We start from the raw sequence: 21,114 nt of genomic DNA on the forward strand, positions 1-21,114 counted from the left end.
GGGAAAGAGTAAGAAAGCAAAAAAAAAAAAAGAAAAAACCTAATAAGAGAAGTGTAAGAAATGAAAGTCGCATTTCGACACTCGAATCTCAAATTCGCCGCGATTCTCTGTTTCTGCTGTTATTTATGTAAATTGAATTTGTGCTGTTGGCTTTAATTTGCACAAAAAACTTTTGGTCAACGCAATTCAAGTCGAAAGTATATTTTACAAAAAAGTTGAAAGGACCAAAATAAAAATATCTGTAAAAATATTAAATAAAAATTGTTTGTTTACACTCGAATAAGCGGCAGCAGGAAATCATAATTCCAATTTTTTACTCCGTTATTGTACATAATTTTTCCTTTTTTCCTTTTTTTCCTTTTAAATTAATATACACATATATATATATATATACATATATACATATGTATTTGGTGTTTTTATGTTTTCACAAACGGGCAACTTCGCCGTTGAAGCATTCTATAAAAGTTGAAATTAAATTTTTGTGTAAATTTTTGCTAATAAAATTTTATTCATAATGAGTTTTAAGAGAGAAAAACTCGTAAAAACGAAAAAAAAAAGTTTTAACAAAAATTTGCTTTAATGAGCCGCACATTGCAAAAAAAAGAAAACAAAAAAAAATAATAATTTTTTTAACATTGTTAGGTAAAAGTTTTTGAATCGATTTTTTTTTTTTAAACCAAATTCACACCAAAAAACATATGAAGATTTATAAAATTGAAGCAAAAATAAACGTCAGCACCAGAAAAGCACCAAAGCAAAAAATTCAAGGAATAAAAATTGGTAGAGAAATAAGCCATTTCTCTACCGGCGAACACCAGCCTTTGTGCTCGCACGTCCAGTTTTTACGGTGGACATTTAAAAGGCAATCAATCATGTAAACCATTTTGCCTTGATAATCGCACAGTAGGTATATGAGTATGTATAAAAAAATGATTTCCTTTTTCGATTTCAATTTCCATTCCTTTCATTAATTTTCATTTATTTACGTTAACATGTTTTTATATTCGCTTTATTAAATTTAAGGTTCCTTTTCGTATTTTACCCCTTTTCTTCCTTCATATGCCCACCCACTGTGAATGGTTATGAAGGCTTTTATGGACACACGTAGTTTCGAGTTATAGAAGTGCAGTACAGAAAGTCGGGATAGTTTACGATATTAGTGTTTTTTTTTTATTAAATGCTTTAATTGTTTAAATTTACTAGAATTTAGTTAATAACATTTATTCTTGCGTAGGTAGTTTATCTACAATTTCATACCTTGTATTTACAATCCAATCGTAATTTAAAACTTATGTTTTCATATTTCTAGAAGATGTTTGGGAATATGTTTTTATATAGAGTTCAGTATTTATTCCTTTACTAAGAGTGATTAGTGCTTTGTCTCTTGACTAAGCCTTGATAATCTTCGAAAAAAGCAGATTACCATCTTCTTCGCCGTTATTCTCACACGGTCCAGTCGTATTACAAAATCAAAGATAGTCCAGCAATATTCATAGTTCTTACTCAACTAAATGTAGTGATTAACCAGCGATTGGTTATAATGTCGATTTTGTTTTTTAGGATTTTAACTTTTATTTCGATCGTATTTTTTTGTATACTCTGGTGACATACAAAAAAACTATATTTTTTAATTATTAATTATATGCTCAGATGAGCAACGTCTAAAGTTAAATGTGTTAAACCGAAATTTCCACTACGCAGCTTGCGAAAAGAAAAAAGTTTATTTTATTTCGACTCAAAAAATTTTAAACATAATAATTTTCAGAGTTTCAGAGCTCAATTAGAGTCTTCGACGTTTTGATAAGACATTTTCAATACAACATTTTAATCAGTTGTTGGTGTAGGCATTTCGGTAAACTCTAGTCCATGCGATTAAGTATCCAGCTCACAATGTAATTTAAATAACGACTTTAAGAAAGTGAAGAACCCAATAGAATCAAGTTATGACTTAAATGGGTAATTAAGAATCAAAAACATACTAAACATATACTAAATTCTAATTCAAAAAAAATATACATAAAAAACTTTCCAAGAATTAGATAAGATCGATGTTAAACCACAATGGAATGAATGTTACAAATGTTACGTCGAAAATATTTTAAATTCGATTTGGTTTTTTAAGGAATTTTAGCTTTTATTTCAATCGTTATTTTTTATATATATCTATATAAAATTTGAAATAATTTTATAAACAAAAGAAGCAGATTGCACAGCACGTTCTTGGAAAGTACGCTGCACTATGTATGATTATAAGAAACTTTTGTGTGAATACATTTCATCCAACAACAACTAAAAACTCCGAAAAGAGGAACAGATACTATTATTCATTGACGGAAAAAAAATTAGAGAATCACTATAAGACAATGCAATAATAATATTATTAATAACAAAATAGAGGAGAGAAGAAAAACCGAAAGTATCAGCTAACTGCACTCAATAAATAAATAAATTTGAAACAATGCATATATGTCAGCTAATAGCACTTAAAAATGTAAAATTAATTTCATGTAGAATTCATGTTTGAAACTTGATTTTAAATGCTATACTTTGTTTGCAATAATAATTATGGAATATCATCAACATATTTTTGTATGGATTTTGTAAAAAAAATGAACATATAAATTTATGACATTTGAAATGAAATACTGCCAACTGTCAATTTTTATTTTCATGTTAAATATAAAATTTCAAATAAAAAATTTTAGTTCAAAATTTGAAATGCATTTCTATTTTGTCCGACTTTAGTGGAAAAAACAATATATTTTTTCAATAATTCAAAATTTCCATAGTTCGAGGTTAACTAACTACAGCACAACAATATTTGGAACCATTGATAAAAATTGGGGTAAGAAAGGAAGGTAAATAGAAGCATAATTAAAAGTTACTAATAAATGAAATATTTTTTAGTTGTAACAATGACACCAGAAGAGATAATCAACCTAACCGATGAGGAGGCATTTGCACTATTCAGTAAATCGAATTTTGGGACTCTGTTAGTTCCAATACTTGAATCTGTTAATGAATCGGACCTTCTAATAATTACAATGGGGGCAGCGGAGCCAGATCTCAAGGAAGTCTATGTCTATCTGCGCGGTATCCAGAATTACACCTTACTTGGACATATATGGTGCCGTCGGATGGACGTAGATATGTTTAACAGATTAAGCGAGCAGATTTGTCCAAATGCAAATTTGACTGACGAAGATGTTTGGATAGACAGTGAAACGGTTTCGGAATGGGTGGCCTTGCAATAAAAAACTTTAGACAACATAAAATAATAACGCGATATCGAAGCATGTGAAGAGAATTAAACAATAACCAAATACGTGGCTACCCTCTGGAAACCAACGATGCGGAGTTTCTATTCCGTAAGTCTGCAGTAATATAAAAAACATGAAACATGCAACATATGTTATAAAACATTGTTGCTTGGTTTGGGTCTGCAATGAAAAGCTAACAAAATCTCTAAAATTCACAAAAACGACACTTGGAAACACAAGATCATAACCCCAAAGCAATGCATGGCACAACAATGAAACGGCAGTCGAATATATTGAAACCTTATCGAAGTCCTTAATTATAACTACAGTAAGTCGATGAAATAGAAAATAAATTATTTGTATTTATCGAATTTTTGTTTATTTTCAAAATACGAAAATATCTAAATTGAATGCATAAGCTCGCAAAGAAACATTGTACATAGTTAGAAATGCTTAAGAACCCTTGATATAGGGGCACCATTAAAGGAGATAACGAGACTGCCAGATACTTCCTGGAGTACAGTATGCGTTAAAAATTATAAATCATTTTTGTAGGAATATTGAACGTGTATATGTAGTTTGCGTTGTAACTAGTTGTTGTGAGTGGGAACTTGTAATGGAAGTAGTGGAAATGGCTATAGTTCGATATTTTCGTCTTAGAATTTTTGGCATGCTATTTTACAAAGTTGTATATCAACTTTAAATCTCGTTAAATAAACTTTAAATAAATCTCGTTCATTGCGTACTCAGAAGTAAACTTATGGGCTTATCTCGATATGGTGATGTGTCACCAAAAGTTATTTGTTTTTATTTGAATTTCTAGTAAGCGCCCTTGTAGTCTCTTATGTTAAAACTGTTACACGACCATTTTTTTTAGATTTTTTGATAATAAAAAAATAGAAAGTTGTGTTTTTGTTATGCTTGGATATTTAACGATTTTCTTTAAAACAGTCTGAAACAATAACAAAACAAAGTTTCAATATCAACCACACATCTAAACCCTATTTTTGACTGTTCTGAAAAATTGAGGTTTGCATAGATAAGATCCCTTTCAATGGACGGTCAAGTATATAGGAATAATAATAATAGACTTAGGGAATAAATCGGAATTGCATGTAATATATCATAGTACAAAGGATTTGGTGATAGAATTGGGGCCCTTTACGACTCATACTGTGTCACCATTTTAGAGAGCAAGGTAAGGACTAGGACTAAAAAATATGCCAGTGTGATTGCGCTGAAAGCCATTGTTCAGGTTCAGGGATGGGTCAAAATACCGGAAGATCACATCCGTAAAGTATGTAACTCATTTTTTAACCGTTTGAAGGTCATAGTCAAGACAAAGGGTGGCCTTCTTCCACGTCGAGCTAGAGTGAATAGATTCTAAAATTTTGCAATCGCTTAATCCTGTAGATTTTCTAAGATTTTCAGATATATATATCGAAATTTCTTAAAAGTTACTATGAAATGGTGGTGATTTTGGGTTCCTTCACTTCTGTAATCTATTGGGTACACAGTTGTTATTTGAAACTTACTTGATACTAAATCTTCATGTATCTTATTGAAATTTTTTTAATATTACTTTAAAGTGGTGGGGTTCTTTGAGCACTTCACTTTTCTAATCTATTGTGCACACAATAGTTACTTGAAACTTACTAAATGGTAATATTGTCATATATTATATCAAGAATTATTTAAAGTTACTATAAAGTGGTATGGGTCTTCGGTCACTTCGTTTTCCTTATCTATTGTGCACACAGTACGGTAAGCGACCGTCTTAAAAACTGTTTTCTGCAAACTCTGATATGAAAACATAGTATAATAACATGGGTTTCATAATGAACTGCGTTCTTAATTCATTAGAACTGTATATCCACTACGTGCTAATTTAATTTCATGATATGAACGGCACGGCACTCCTTTTAGTTTAAATGTGAAAAGCCTTTTCTCACATATATATCTTCTCACATTTGCTCAACTTAATGTTTATTTTATAGATGTAAGCTGGTAACTTTTGGTGGCAAACATAAATAAATATTTACGCCAAAATGTCTGCTAAATCGCCGCTCCTTTTGCTTCCACTAGAATATACTAGACTACGACACAACAGCACATCGCCAGAAAGAATGTTCAGATGTGTGTGCGAAGGGTGTTGCTCATGTTGCATGAGATTGTATGTAAAATCTAGAATTTCAGTACATAAATCACTTGAAATGAAATTCAATCTGATTGAATTCAAAAGTATTACACTCGTACCTAATGGGGTTTGGGTTTGATTGTGTGTATGTGTGCATGTGGGTATAGGGATGGGATATGGGGTATGGGGAATTGGGTTAGGATGACTGTAGTTGGAGCTTACAAGGTTTACAGTGACATTGGATTGCTGGCACAGTACAAGATTATGTTTGCACTTAAAAAAGAAAGACATCAAAGTGGCAGTATAGCATATAAATGTATGAGTGACAGAAGTATAAGAACTACGAGTATAACCAAAAAGACAACAAAATGGAAAGAATTTATGGAGAATCGAGGAGCAGTGAGGTAAATTAGTAACAGAAGTGATTGATTTCGGTGGGGTACTAAATGGGATTTGTACATGAAATCATTCATGGTTTCAAGGACTCGTCTTTTTGGCGCATTGCACAGCTAAATCAGGTATTAAGCAGAAAATTTGTTGATAGAATATAAATGACAGCAAATAAGATGCGATTCACGTTTCCCTCGGAGACGAATTAAATAGTTGTCAAATCGTTTTCTTTTTTTTTTTTGTTGGTATTTTTTATTTACTTTATTTTAATTTTTCATTCGGTTGTTCTTCTCAGTTTTTTGCTTGTTAAAATGATTGTTTCGCTTGAAAATATTTGCGCTGGGTGTGCTGTGTTTACTACCAAATGTTACAATGTTTGGTGTAAGTTTATTCTGTGCCAAGCTGAAAGTGGGTTAGTTGGACACGAGCATGGAAAAAAATGAGAAATAAAACTGACTTTACTGGTTATTTGTTCTACTAATTTAACATTGACGCTGAAACATAATCTGGTCAAGTCATCGCGGCGCTCTTGGTGCCATTGGTATTGGTAAACCTGTACTGTGTAGTTTGGAACATTCAATCACATTGGCAATGCAGTTGATTTATTGTTCCAGCTGCTGGAGCACAATAGACGAAGGCACTGAATACGTAAGCGTGGTAATTTGGGTGACAGTATTCGTTGAAAATGCAAGAGCTCGATAAATTTTCATTGGCAAAGAAATTAAAACTGATATTGTGTGAATTTTGCTGCTGCAGCAAATCCTTTACACAAATATACGTTCACGTCCTTGGTTGGGTTAATTTCTTTCATTCATTACTATTTTTTGCTTTTTTTCTATTTATTTAATACATCTTTTGCAGCTGCTAAACGTTTAACTTGTCAATTTATATGGTAAGACAAACGATTGACATAGACATATAGCATAAATGTACACCAGCACATGAGTTTTGCTCTAGTATCTAGAGATATTTTAAGAATAAGTATGTGTCTTGATGTGCTTGCGAATGTAGTATTTAATTAATAAAGGAAATATTACTGACAGCACCAATAGACTAACAACTTGGACCAACAACTTAGTTTTTTTATAAGTTAATACATGGGGTGAACGCTTTGAAAATAGGTGATTGCAATAAATGCATCTATTGGCAATTAAATGTCATACTAAGATACATTCTCTACTGATATAATGTTATCATTAATATCATTAAGGGTGGACAATGTTCACACTATAAATTTATTTCATTTGAAGTGAGTGTATATTTATTTGAATTTAGTTTTATTCTAGTTGACTTTACGCATTTTTAATTTTACCGAAACAAATATGAGCACAGAAGGAAAAGATAACTTGGAATAAGAACTGGATTAATGGAGATGAGATTATATGGTTTTTAACACATTTGGATTTATACAATAGTTGTTTGATATGACCTCCAATATTTTCGAATTCATGTGTTTTCATAAAGCCTTCTAAAGCTACGACTAACTATTTTGTACAATGTGTATTCTAGAATAATAACAGCTGTTTAGATTTAACAATATATATATTCTTTTGTGTTGTTCTCTACTGGCTTAGTATAATAAATTAGACAATCTAACTGCTTAACGATCTGAGTGTAAATTCTAACTTTTCGGTTGGTTTCTATTACATATAATGCATGTAATTGACAATAAAAATTGATTGTGAACTTCGCTTTAACTTAAATTCGCTTAAGTCCTTATGGTATGTACCAACTAACTGAGCCTTTACTGATGTTCGCACGACACAAAGAGATAAACTGAGTTTTTAACACTCGTTATCACAAAATCTGTTGGTATTACTATTTTTCAATCTAAAGATGATACGTCCTATTAAAATAATCAATTATTAGTCCAGATATAGACTAGAGAAAAAAATTTGTCAGCATTTTTCGACATAAATGATGTATTTGGAATTTATTAGGAATTCGTAATATTATGTATATATAATGAGATATTATTAGAGATATTAGACTTTGAATAAAATTTGCTAAAAAAAAACTATTTATTTCTGAAAAATTGTTATTGAAGGGCTTGATACTTATCTAATACAAAAATTCATTATTTTCATACTTTAATTAAATTTTAAAACAAAGTATGTAGTCATTTTATTTATCTAATGTTAAATAACTTGAAAAATGATTTTATTTTAGATTTTATAAAAAAATTTCTTTAACAGAATTGATTTCAAAAATTTTGTCTCACAATTTAAAGCAACAAATTATACTCTACGTGTTCAGTACGTAGAGGCAGTTTCGTTAACAGTTTTATTTTTTGGTATTTATTTTACGAAAATGTCTGACACTGACAAAAATACATCTAATCAAAATTTGGAAGAAAATGTCGTCGAGAGCGGAGATCATGAGGAATTACCATGTGAACCACAGGATGGTGTAAAAACAGCAGAGGAATTTTCCACAATATGTAACGAACTAACACAAAAACTAACAAAAGATTTAAGTTCATGTGAGGCGTTGTGGGAGCTATTCCTAAGTGCGACTAAGAGCTATGATAATATTAAGCCTATGTTACCATATCTGCCCAAGTTTGTTAAAAACCATGAACATTTATTGGTATTGATTCAGAACACTCCGCATTTGCGTGAGATGCGTCGCAAATGGATAGAACCAGATGAATGTAGTGACAAATTATCTATACTGTTAGTTTATTGGGTCCTCTTTGAATTAAAAATGCCAACATTTGAAACACTAACTCGCCAAGAGGTTGATAAATTGGTCGCTACTTTAAAGGAAACTCGCACCGTTATTAAGCCCACGTACATCTTCAACGTAGACTATAATGAAAATTCTGAAGAAGAACAATTATTTATAACCCGAAGCTCTCAATATCCAACTAAGTTTTGTTTTTTCGGTTGTCCTGCTAGCAATTTATTTGAAATTCTAACAAGAGGATTTAAAGTTTATAAGCACCAAAATAATAGCAACTATGGCATACCATTTAATAATCAGAGTATACTTGTATTAAATGACACGCCCAGCACACCATGTTGGGGAAAGTGTTCATTCGGTGACTCCTTCCAGGCAGTCGCATTATGTGAATTTATAGAAAAGCCCGAGTATTATCTTGCCAGATATGATGAGCACAACTGTTGCCAAATACACGTACAACATCCGGATATGGTTCGTATTCGCTATGTCTTTTTTTATTGTGAAAATGCAAAGGCGCCCACCTCCCCTAGTAAGAAAAATTGACTTCAATGTGTTTGAGTGTCAAATATAATATTGTATAATATTGGTTTCTTTCAAGACTCTGTATTCGATAAATCAGATTGTGTCACATATGTTTAGATCTTTTCATTCGTTGCTTTAAATATATTTTTGAAATAAATTTGTGTAGATAAAACAGTTCGGTTTTTAAAGTGGTTTAGCTTAAGAAGGAATATATTTTATAGTTTGAAAGACTTTGAACTTTTATTAATATATTTATTTTGGAATAATATTACACCTGAAATGTTCAAGAGCTTACTTCTGAATCAAGAAACTGATTTTAGATTGCTCTAACTAGAACATTTTAGAAACCCCAAAAAAATACAAATCGATTTCTATGTGACGTGATATTATTTAAAATATGTTATTATATGATTTGAAATATGTAACATATGTCAACTCTACTATCCAGAAGCTACAAGTTGCTCAAAGTAAGAGTCTCCAAAGACTCTTCAAAGTGCTATGGTACATCTCGTGACATGCTAAAAGACCCTAGTATAGACCCGGTTAATAAAATACATAAGGGACAGTACCCTGAAGCGAAAAATGTGCGAAAACTGATAAGTTGCCATACATAGCAATATCTAATCTCAGTGCAGTTACTAGCCGTACGGGACGGTATTCAGATCTTAGATCACTCATCGAATAATCAGTGACGCTTATGAGGAATACATAAATTAGTTAAAGAGAAGGGTAGGATCCTGTAGAAACCCCTCAGTTAAGAAAGAGTATAAGTGCCCAGTTGTACTAAGTCGAATAAATCTCAACATAAGATTATAAATAATATGAAGATTGTTATATTTATATGATATTTACTCCATATAATTATATATTATATGATTTCTCTATATATAATATAAAACAAAAAATATTATACAGTTATCTGTATATACACATATTTAATATATATACATATAATTTTTAATACTCGTATAGAACACACTATGCAAATATGTTACAAACGTTGTAATACATATCTCTAATATAATGCTTCTACAAACAGAATATTATTGAAATTTAACAATTACAAATAAAAATATAATTATTTAATTCAATTATTCTACAACTTGTTCACGAATTCGATCTAATATAAACACAGTAGGTGGATTTAACAAAACTCAAGAAAAATGTGCGAACATACGAGTCAAGTATGGCTTTGGGTCAGTTGGTTAAGGAGTGCTGACTCTGAGCTTCAAATTTGGCAGCGCACGAGGTACTTGTTATTTACGAATAACAAGTACTTCGTGTGCTGGGCGTGTCATTTAATACAAGTATACTCTGATTATTATTTACGAATAATTAAATATAAGAATTATTTCCAAGACCACTGATGAATCTAGTTCACTTGGTATTGAGTCTATTTTCTCATGCCTTTCTCCCATGATTACTGGAATGAAGTTTCCACACTGCTGTGGAAATCTTCTCCTTTCATTCCTAAGAGGTGGTTTTAGTGGGTTCAAGTCTCACACTGTGGCTTTCGATGCTTTCCACCTACTGCAAAAAAAAAAAAAAAAAATTACCGCTGATGATGAGTGTTTGGTAATATTGGAAACAGCTGTATGATCAGCCAAAAATTGCATTAATAAATATAATATAAAAATGAAATTTTGTTGTTGTAGTTTACTAGTATTCGAAAAACTGCTTTTTTTAATACATACATATATGTAAAATAAATCCGATTAATATATCCACAATATGTTTATATATATTTGTATTAACAAATTTGGTTTAATAAGATTTTAACTTTCTTAATAATATATTTATTTGTAATAAAATGTTTGCATGCTCGATTTACTTAAATTTTTGATTATTATAATTACAAATATTTACAGCAAAATTAATTTATTTTAAAATAAATTAAGAAATTAAAAAAATAACTATTACTTGCAGGTAAATTTTCATACATTAAAGAGTAAATTATTTTTTAATTTTTAAAGTTTTAAGTGTTCATGTGCTACTGTGTGAATTATTTAAGTAATTAAAATTTATTTCATACATATGCATTGGTATTAATATTTTAAAAATATTTTTATATAAATTTTGATTTTTATATCAATTTTTCAATTAATTATTTTTTGATGTGTCTTTTATATGCAATCAAGGTTAGTTGCAGGTGTTAAGTACAGGGTACTGTGTTCTGGGGGTAGTGTGTACAAAATTAGCTGATTTACTCAAAGCAGTACTAGTACATAAATTCATATTTATTATATAAATATTACGATTCTTTTACTAAAATTACATGAAATAAAAGAAAAAATTGAAAAAAAATTTGCGGTAATTATATTATAAAGAAATATTTAACAGAATCAACGTTTCGTTCGTTATTATAATTTTTTTTTTGTTTTAGTTAATAAATAAATTCTTAGCAATATATTTGATTTTAGTAAAAATTTGGAAGACAAACTTAGGTATACGTTCTTTAGTTTGGTCTTAATTTTAATAATATTACATTTTAATAAGAAAAATAAAAAATTATTGAATATGGTTTAAGAAAAGTTATCAAACAAATGAAACTAACTTTGATGCTAAATTTTCGCGTCTGAATTTTGACCCTCTGTTCAATCCAGCTTGGACGACGACCACTCAAGGATGGCTTTAAAGTTTATAAAAATTTGTTTTGTTTAATTTTTGTTTGCATATAATTTTATTTTAATTTTTATTATAATTATTATTTTTGTTTTGTTGTTAAAGTAATGAAGAAAACAACTTTAAAATAAGCCTATTTAATATATATTTTAATTCACTGTATATAAGTATACAATATATATATATATATGTAGTTAGGAAAGAGATAGAGAAATGTTTTCAAAATAGTTGAGAGTTATTAAAAGAAATTAAATTCTGTTATTTTAGATAAAAATAAAAATTTGACAAAAAAAAACAACAACAAAAACGTGAATTTTTTTAAAAAATACAAAATGTGATACAAAAAGGTAACTTTGAAGAACTAACTTAATAAGTAAGTAACTTAATAAGTCGTATTGTATAAGTTCTTTAAAAAGAGTTCAAAATAGGAAGCTGATATATAACCAAATAATTCACTTCTATATGAGTGGGTAGCGTTCAGCAAGGCCTCTAATACTACTATTCGCCAGCTAGAAATTGCATAAAGCCAGGCTCTAAGAAGACTTTTCAAGATGCCATGGTACATTTTGACAAATGACATCCTCAGGCACCTCAAGATTAATCCGATCACAAAATAACATACATAAAGGAAAGAGCTCTGAAACTATTTACTAAAACCGACCAACGACGCGGTATCAAATCTCAGAATGGTTACAGGCTTCGCTGGGAGGTATGCAGATCTGAGGTCAGTTATTGCTTAGTCTGATGAAGTGATAAACAATAATCCAGTCAAGGCGTAGAGAGGGGTTATGAAGAAACCTCACAGTTAGTAGAGAGTAAAAATGCTTAAGTGTACTAACTCAACTAGTTTCAACATAAATAAATCAATTAAAACGGAGTATTTAAAATTTTAAATCGATAATAGCTTACATCGTATTGCAGTATTGTGATGGATAGATTTTATAGATTTATGAGATACGATGAGTTAACATATTATCATATAAAGAAATAAACTCAAATCTTTAAACTATAGCATATAATGTTGTAATTTCTGTCAATACTCTGGAAGTGTTTGGCATAAGTAGTAGTGTCTAAATTTAAATTTAAAATAGTTAAGTTAATTTTTATAACTGTGGTTTATGCGTTGTTATATGTAACAATACAATAAAAATTGAAAAAACTTTGAAATTTAAATAATTCAAATTAAGTTTACACCACAAGTCTACTGCTCATATTACACAGAATTCAATTCCTGATAAATGTAATTGAAAAAATTTTTAGTGGACTATTAAAATAATAGATATTTTTAAAGAACCCGAAGCAACGGATAATAATCAAATTTTTGGATATGAATATTTTCTTAAAATGTCGTCCTTTTCTACTTAAAAATGAGTTTTTGTTATAGGACGTGAAACTTTTAATTAGATATTGGACTAAGAGATTAAAAAAAATTAGCTTTCTGGTGGATCCACTTGGCTCATTGTGTCGCCGTATATGTAGAAAAAATTCGAAGTTTAAAATCACTTAGAACCTTTGGCAAAGCCTAAAATGCTATTTAGTATCAAGGCTTGCAGTTGATCAATATCCTAAAGAAAGGGGGCTCCCAAAGTGTTAAGTAGCCGCCGTGCATTAGCTGGGCAAAAACATAGTAGATAAGAGGCACTCTAATCGTCTTACACAGCTGAGACTTTGACTCATTAAGGTAAATATAATATTATACAATTCTTCTCAAGCTTTTTGCTTAAACTTTTTTGTATCACTTATATATTAGATATATATAAAAATATAAATAGGCCCAACTCGGAATAGAAAACTTTTATTTTTTAAATTCCATAGCAAAATAAATATTTTTAAACGTGTTTTTTAATAATAAATAAATAAACATAAAATAAATTTAGCTTTGCTTTGTCATTGCAAATTTTTGCTATTTTAACTAATTACAAAAAATATTACTTATTTGCGTCAACAAATTTCTTTCATAAACACGAAAAACTACTGAAGAAAACGTGTGAAAAAGCTTTTCAACAAATGCATTTCTTAAAATTTTACTTTCGAAAAATATTTTAACTTTTATTGAAAAAAGTTGTAATGCAACAGTGTTCGATGTGAAAATAAAAATAATAATTACCTTCTGGCAGAAATTCAAAAAATAACAAAAACTGAATTCAAGTCTAGTGATTGAAAGAATTAACGACTTCATATTTGTCAATAAACTTTTCTGACTCTATAACTAATAACTACCTTATCTCTAAAAGGGACGGAGACAGTTAGGTAGTAAGAGAATGGGATATAGAGAAAAAGAAACAGAGGAATACACAGAAAAAGAAAGACAGAGAGAATGAAAGAGGGAGATAGACAGAAAATATAAGAGAGATTGAGACAGAGAATGAGATATTTAGAGAGTGAAAGAGACAGGCTAAGGGAGACTATTGAGAGCATAGAGAAAGAGAGAGAAAAAAAGAGAGAGTTTAAAAAAGTGAAAAAAGAAAAAAGAGAAAGTGATAGAGACAGAGAGAGAAATGCAGGAATGGTGGGTGCTCAGAAAGTGTGAGAGAGAGAAAAACAGAGGCATTGTGAAACAGAAAGAGAGCGAAAGAAATCAGGTAAAAGAGACAGAAAGGAAGAGAGAGTAAATGCGACAAATAAAAATTAAAGGACATGATTTAAAGAAATAAGAGTGAATATGACACGTGACATGAAACCGAATCATGTTGAAAGAAAGGAAGATGATGAAACTGTTTTGAAAAACGGAGGGAGATAAAAAGGCCAGATAAAAAAATTATAAAATAGACAAAAAGATGAAAAACAAAATGAGAATGAAGATAAAAAGAACTGAAGGTGCACAAATGAATTGAAGGTACACAAATAGAAGTGCGAAGTAAAAAAAGAGAAATATGAAATTAAATTTAAAAGAAATTAAGGTATGAATGGAAAGATAAAAAAGGAGAAAGAATAAAAAAGAGGGAAATGAAAACAGTAAAAAAGAAAGTTATAAAAAGAAATTGAAAAAGAAAAAAAGAAGAAAAAAGCGAAAGAAATTGAGGAAGACAAAAACAGTGCGTGCTAAATGGTAAAGTAGAGAGAAAATGTCAAAGAAACCTTGAAGTATTAAATATTGATTGCTCAAACCTACTGCTTAATTGCACAAATAAACTTCCGTTCTCAAATTCCATTAAAACACATTGATCATAGTAGATTTCTAGTTGCTACTAGACCTTCGTGTGAAGGTCAGTTTATTATTCGTTTCACATCGACGATTTCTAATCCGACCTTTTTCTTTGGTAAATCAAGCCACTTTTTACTGGTTAGAAATGTAATATTTAGCATGGATTAGTATAGATTTCCAAGTAATGGTCGTAAGAACATTGTATCCACTAAAATCGTGTTTTTTGGAATGGAAGTGTCATAGGCTCGTTTTTTGTTTTAAAAAGATGTGATATAAATAGTCAATTTTGTTTGCTGCAACCACATGAATACAAAATTATTTGGCGTAAAATTAAGAATATGTGCTTTCAGGAGAAGCGACTTAACATGTTCCATCCCTTCTTTGATGTCCGAGAAGTTTTTCGGGGTTTTTTTTTGTTTTGTTCGTCGAGTTACAGTAACAACCATACCATACTTTGGACGATCCTTTAATTTGCGGTGTTTTGAGAAGTGAAAAGCACTCTGAGAGGTTATTTCAAGAACTTATATTTTATATAAACTGTAAAGAGATTCAACACTATAAGACTTAAACTTGTTTACTAAAATGACTTGTTCTTCATACCTAGTGCAATTCAAGAAGGTTTTTTAAAAGAACTTTAATATTTCACCTAGAACAAGGGCCCAATAATACATCGAACTGAAATATAAATTTAAACAAAATCTAAAACACATTTGTATGTTTTTTTACGCTTTCTTTTGGAACCATAAAATGGATAACACTATACTATATTGTATATTAACCGAAAGAATCCTGAAAATATAAGTCATTGTCTTTTTAGTTCAAAGTCTTGTTTTATTTAATTGTTTGGTACATTTTAATATAAAATATCGCTGCGTGAAATGTCAAATTAAACATGTTTGAACATGTTTAAGATGGGTTGATTTTGGAAACATGTTTTAACTTTAAACAAGTTCAGTTGGAGTCTGTTTAACGAAAAAGGATTCCTTTAAAAGATGAAATGCCAAATTAAACATGTTTGAACATGTTTAAGATGAGTTGATTTTGGAAATGTGTTTAACTTTTAACAACTTTAGCTGGAGTCTGTTTAACTAAAAAAGGATTCTTTTAAAAGATGTAATGCCAAATTAAACATTTTTGAACATGTTTAAGATGAGTTGATTTTCGAAATGTGTTTTAACTTTAAACAAGTTCAGCTGGAGTCTGTTTAACGAAAAAAGGATTCCTTTAAATTTTAAGTTTTTTGAGGTAGAATGCATTTTTAACTAATAAAAGTTTAGTCCTGATAATCATAACTTTGGTTTGAACTTTGATTTGTCAGGAATATAATCCTCTTAGTATTTATTAAGTGATGTCAAGAAACTTTTCGATTGACTTAAATTTGTTATTTCTTAAAATTACTGCCAGTGTTTTTAAATGTTTTTAATGGTATATGCATAATATTTTTGATTAATGTTGAAGTATATTACAATAGTTTTATTCATGAAAACTTGTTCTTACACTGCAAAATAAAACTTAGGACAAAGCAAGTGATTCCAAATGTTTTTTGAATAGACAAAAAATTCTTTTTAATTAAATTTAAAAAAAAAACTATAAATTAATATGCAATAAATTGAGCTGATTGCATGATGAATACTGCTGAGACTTCCGAATCAGGTCTATAAATTTCAAGTTAAAAGTATAAGTTGAAAGGAGAAAGGTTGTAAGTAGTGTCTATATTGAAAATAGTATTGATAAATAATGTAGTATTTGTTGTAAAATTATTAAAGGATAGATATGAAAAAAATTGTTTTGTATATATCATAGTCTTTTATTTAATTAAGTATAGATTTGTATATCAAAAAAAAAAAAAATATCTTTTGATAGTAACGTTTTATAATATTAAAGATTAATTAAAATTAGAGGATAAATCTTATTTTAGTCACACATAATCGTTGCATTCAAATTAAAACATATAAGTTAAGGTTAAAAAAAAAATGCTAGAAAATTAAAATAAATAATTTTATTTCTAAATTTAAATTTAATACCAAAATATTTTCAATATGCAAAAATAATAAAACACACACACATTTATTACAATTACCGAAACTGGTAGTTAAAGAAGAGTAGTAAAAAAAGTAATTGACTAAGGATTTTATAGTGTTGTAAAACGGAAGAAAAGAAGTGGTTGAGAAATATTGGCGAAGGTGAAAAGTAATTGTCGTTTGTTCATAAAGTCGCACAGCACGGGCTTATCCTTTAATTTAATGAATTTTTATGTGGCGTCGTTTGCTGTTATGTACTCTAAAGGATTTAGTTTATGGAGTAAGTCAAAGTTTCCTGTGTAGATTTTATATTTCTGAAGGCATTTATTCTAAAGTTATTTGCAAATAAATTAATAAAATTGCACATTTGTTTGTTAATATTAAAGTAAAAACAGTTTAGAACTGTTTTTTATCTTAACTTCAGTCAAAAAAAAAAAAAAATAAATAAAATAAGAAGCTATTGTTCTTAAAAATTTTACTAAGATTATCAGCTTGCATATTTTATTCAATCTTATTTAGAATAACAAAAATTTATTTTCTAATTGATTGGATTCAATCTCTGTTAATAACAATCAAACGATTGTTATAGATTCAAAATGTACTTAAACCTCTCAAATAAAACTTGATAAAAGATAACAGCTTGAAATTCTTTCTCTCTAATGTCAGTTTTTGAAGCCGAAATCTTTCAACGTACCAAAGAATTAGTAAATCCTACCATCTCTTGAATTCTAAGGCAATATTTCAGGCAGAAATCTTCGCCATGCTCAGAACATGTGCTTTTGCTTTAAACATGAACTTTCAAAGAACTCTATATTCTTACTGACTGCCAGGCAGCTATTAAGGCTTTATCTGCAGTCTGTATTACATTCAGATTAAAGAAAGAATGTAGAGAATTAATTAAGGCACTAAGTGACAGGTTCAAGGTAACTCTAGTTTGGGTTCACGTGCATTCTAATATTGAAGGAAATGGTCGCGCAGATGAGCTTGCTAGACTAGATATTCGCCTCTTCTACAGATACCCCTATTTCAATTCCTTCCCCTACTAGCTACAGTCAGAGGTTGAATTTTTTTCGACAGGCTAATAGTGAGTGGGTCCATACTATTTCATGGCCAAGCTATTCCAAGCTACAGAACATTTAACTTGATACACAGAAGCAAATCAGAGGTATCTCAAAGAAATTTCCTTGAAGATAGGTGTTACAAAATTGTTTTTATTTGTACTCATTCTACGAGCTTATTTAATGATATATTACTATTAGTCATTTACAATCTTGAAGGTATTTTTGTAATCGTAAATCAAAGAAATAGTATTTGTTGCTAAAAATTTGAAGGTAACGGATCGAAAACTGTGAAAACAACAAGCAATGAATACAACAAGGAACTTTGTTCTAAACTGCATTAAATACTTTCATAGCAGCGTTCTCCAATGCAGTATTCTTAGCCTCTAACCTCAGTACTCTATATAGGTTTGAGGTCAGTTATTGCTTAGTCTGAAGAAGTGAAAAACAATAATCCAATCAAGGCGTAGAGATGGGTTAAGAAGAAACCAGCCTCAACATAATAATAAAAGGAATCTTTTCTTTTAAGCAAATATTTGTGCACTCTGGTGTGATTATTAAGTATACATTCGAATAGATGGTTATTAAAATGAAAACCTCACAATATGGTATGATTTGTTTTACATGTGATATATTTTTGGCTTATTCTAAAATATTTTAATTTAAGTGCATATGGGCACCACTTACATAAAGCCGCTTTCAATCTTAATTCAAAAAATATCGAACTTCTGTACAAAATGGTACAAAATGGCACTTCATTGCTTCAATTCAGGTTTTGTGAATTGTTCTTCCAATAACGTGGAATTTTAATTTCTCAGGTTTGTGTATTACCTGTCATTTTAAGCCGATTATGGCACATATTCATACGCAGGAAGCTTGATTTCTGCACAATTTTCTTGTTAAAATAAATCTCTAAGGAGCTTATAAATCGAATGCCATTAATTGTTTATTATCTATTCTTTTTCCAGGTTGTATTTTAAATTTCTGTAAATATTTAATCATTTTTTTTAATATCATTTTTTTAAATATCATTTTGTTTGCGTACATAAATTTGTGTTTGCAGAAGCACACCCCTGCGTATACGTAACGTTAATTCCTCTCAAGTTGAAATCATGTTAGCAATAATTTTTGGTTTAATAAGTAATTTTTTTGATTTATTGACATTAATTTATTTTGTGTTGGTTGTGTTTTGTGCTTGAGGTTTGTTTAAAAATATTAATAAATGGCATTATTTGCTGTTATTTGCTAAACAAACTGTAAAGTTGTAATAAATTACATACCACCTTTACAGATTGTGGGCCTTAAGCAATCAGAAACGGTTTCTGTGAAAAATGATAGAGGAGTTAAACATGTTTTTTATTCCTATAATTACAATTAAACAGCTAAAGGTCAAGCCAATAAAGATAATTACTTTAGTAATTTTATTAAATTTGCTCGTTTCTCTGTTGTAATTTGTATGAAGCAAAAGCAACTCACTTTCGCCGTTTTTGTAATAATAATGTGAGCTGTAATATGGAAGAACATTGTTGGTTAAATTATGTGTTTATCCTTGTACGACGATGACATAAATTAAAATAATAATTACAGTTTAATTAAAGTTGTAGGAAAACTTTTGAAAAATACTTTTAAATGACGTGGGAGCTTGTTATTTCATAATATATTTAATTATAATATACATAACACATATTTTATTTGGAAAGTCCAAGTTAACTGCAGTATCTCTCGTTAAAACGAACTCAAGCAATAGGGAAAAGCACTAAAAAGATTTGAGTAAATTCAAAAGATTTATTTTCTGAACTCTCCAGAATTCCAGAACTCAAGAATTCAAAATTTAAGGGTTAGTTTGAGACAAACTAAACATAGAACGCCTGTGTATTTATTGCATCGTTATAGGGTTTTTGATTTTATATTTCTATAAACATAGTTGTTTTTATTTTCATTGTACGATTCATAATATTCATTTAATTATATTTTCAATGAATGTTACAATTCATTTGAACCTAATTATGTACTTTGTGCATTTGGCGGGGCTGTCTATTTTAGTTTTTGATAATCATTTCAGATTCTGAAAATGAGCTTTCCAAGAGCCTTTACTGAATGTATACTGTAAAGGCTGGTCGTACCCTAGATGAAAGCTCTCTCCAATGTCAGTTTTTGGAGCCGAAATCTTTCCACGTACTTAAGGATTAGTAAATCCTACCATTTCTTCAATTCTAAGGCTATATTTAAGGCAGAAATCTTCGCTATCCTTAGAGCATGCGCTTTTACTTTAAACATTCACTTTCACGAAAAGAAAGTCTATATTCTTACGGACAGTCAGGCGGCTATTAAGGTTTTATCTGCAGTCTGTATTACATTTAGATAAGAGCACGAATGTAGTGAATTGACTAACGCACTAAGTGAGAAGTTCAATGTAACTCTAGTTTGGGTTCCCGTGCATTCTAATATAGTAGGAAATAAGCGTACAAATGCGATTGCTAGAATGTTCGCCTCTTCTACAAAAAATTCTAATTTAATCCCTGCTCTTGGTAGCTACAGTCGGAGGTTGATTTATGACCACTTTTTGAGACATGCAAATAGTGAGTGGGCCCATATTACCTCAGCACTTAGATCAAATGGTACATGGTCAAGTCACACAGAAACAAATTAATGGTATCTAGGTTACCTTGTGGTATCTTCTGCACCGTTGTATACCAACTGTTGAAGAAAGTACACTAGAACACCTGTTGTGTCTATGTTCAGGTTCGGTCAGAACTAGGTTTAAGTTTTTGGGGACCCTCTGCTTTAACATACCTAGCGATATATTTAGTATTAGCAACTTTTGATAAAGATAAAGCTGTTTGGCACAGTAGACATAGCTCTCAAAATTTAAATAGTACAATTATTCAATTATTCAAAATTATTTCGTCTTTAACTGTTGAAAGTTTGAAGGCTATGTCTGATGTTCCATGTAGTTTTGTCTATATCATAAGATAGTAGTTAATATATCCAAATCACACATAAAATCGCAAAGACCTAAAGCCTTGCGAAACTCAGTAAATTAACCATCAGTTTGAAGAGTATGAAGCCAACTGTTGTTATATATGGAAACTTAACATTGAATGTAAGGAATTGTAAAGTATTGAAGACATTAGTATCTGTTTACCTTCCGAATTTCTTTAGCCGGAATCTAATAAAGAGGGACCTACCAAATATTACCTTTAGTGCGTTCAAATAGTCGCATTAATTTTATTAGTTCCCACATAAGTGCATTTTTTGCACAGATTTTACA

The 21,114-nt window shown here is 29.7% G+C and overlaps 1 protein-coding gene across 6 annotated transcripts in view; it reads right to left on the reverse strand.

The window, feature by feature from the left end:
• Window positions 1-21,114, reverse strand: part of LOC119688977 (sodium/potassium/calcium exchanger Nckx30C) — a 299,166-nt gene that overhangs the window by 41,195 nt on the left and 236,857 nt on the right. For 4 of the 6 annotated variants that reach the window (XM_038103689.1, XM_038103687.1, XM_038103686.1 and 1 more), the window contains exon 5: window positions 11,552-11,626. The exons of the other annotated variants lie outside the window; for them this stretch is intronic. In XM_038103689.1, the coding sequence (XP_037959617.1) occupies window positions 11,552-11,626 (75 nt within the window). The remainder of the gene's footprint in view (window positions 1-11,551; window positions 11,627-21,114) is intronic. 6 annotated transcript variants of the gene reach the window in all.

Source organism: Teleopsis dalmanni, chromosome X (genome assembly GCF_002237135.1).
Source record: "Teleopsis dalmanni isolate 2A chromosome X, ASM223713v2, whole genome shotgun sequence".
Taxonomy (NCBI): domain Eukaryota; kingdom Metazoa; phylum Arthropoda; class Insecta; order Diptera; family Diopsidae; genus Teleopsis; species Teleopsis dalmanni.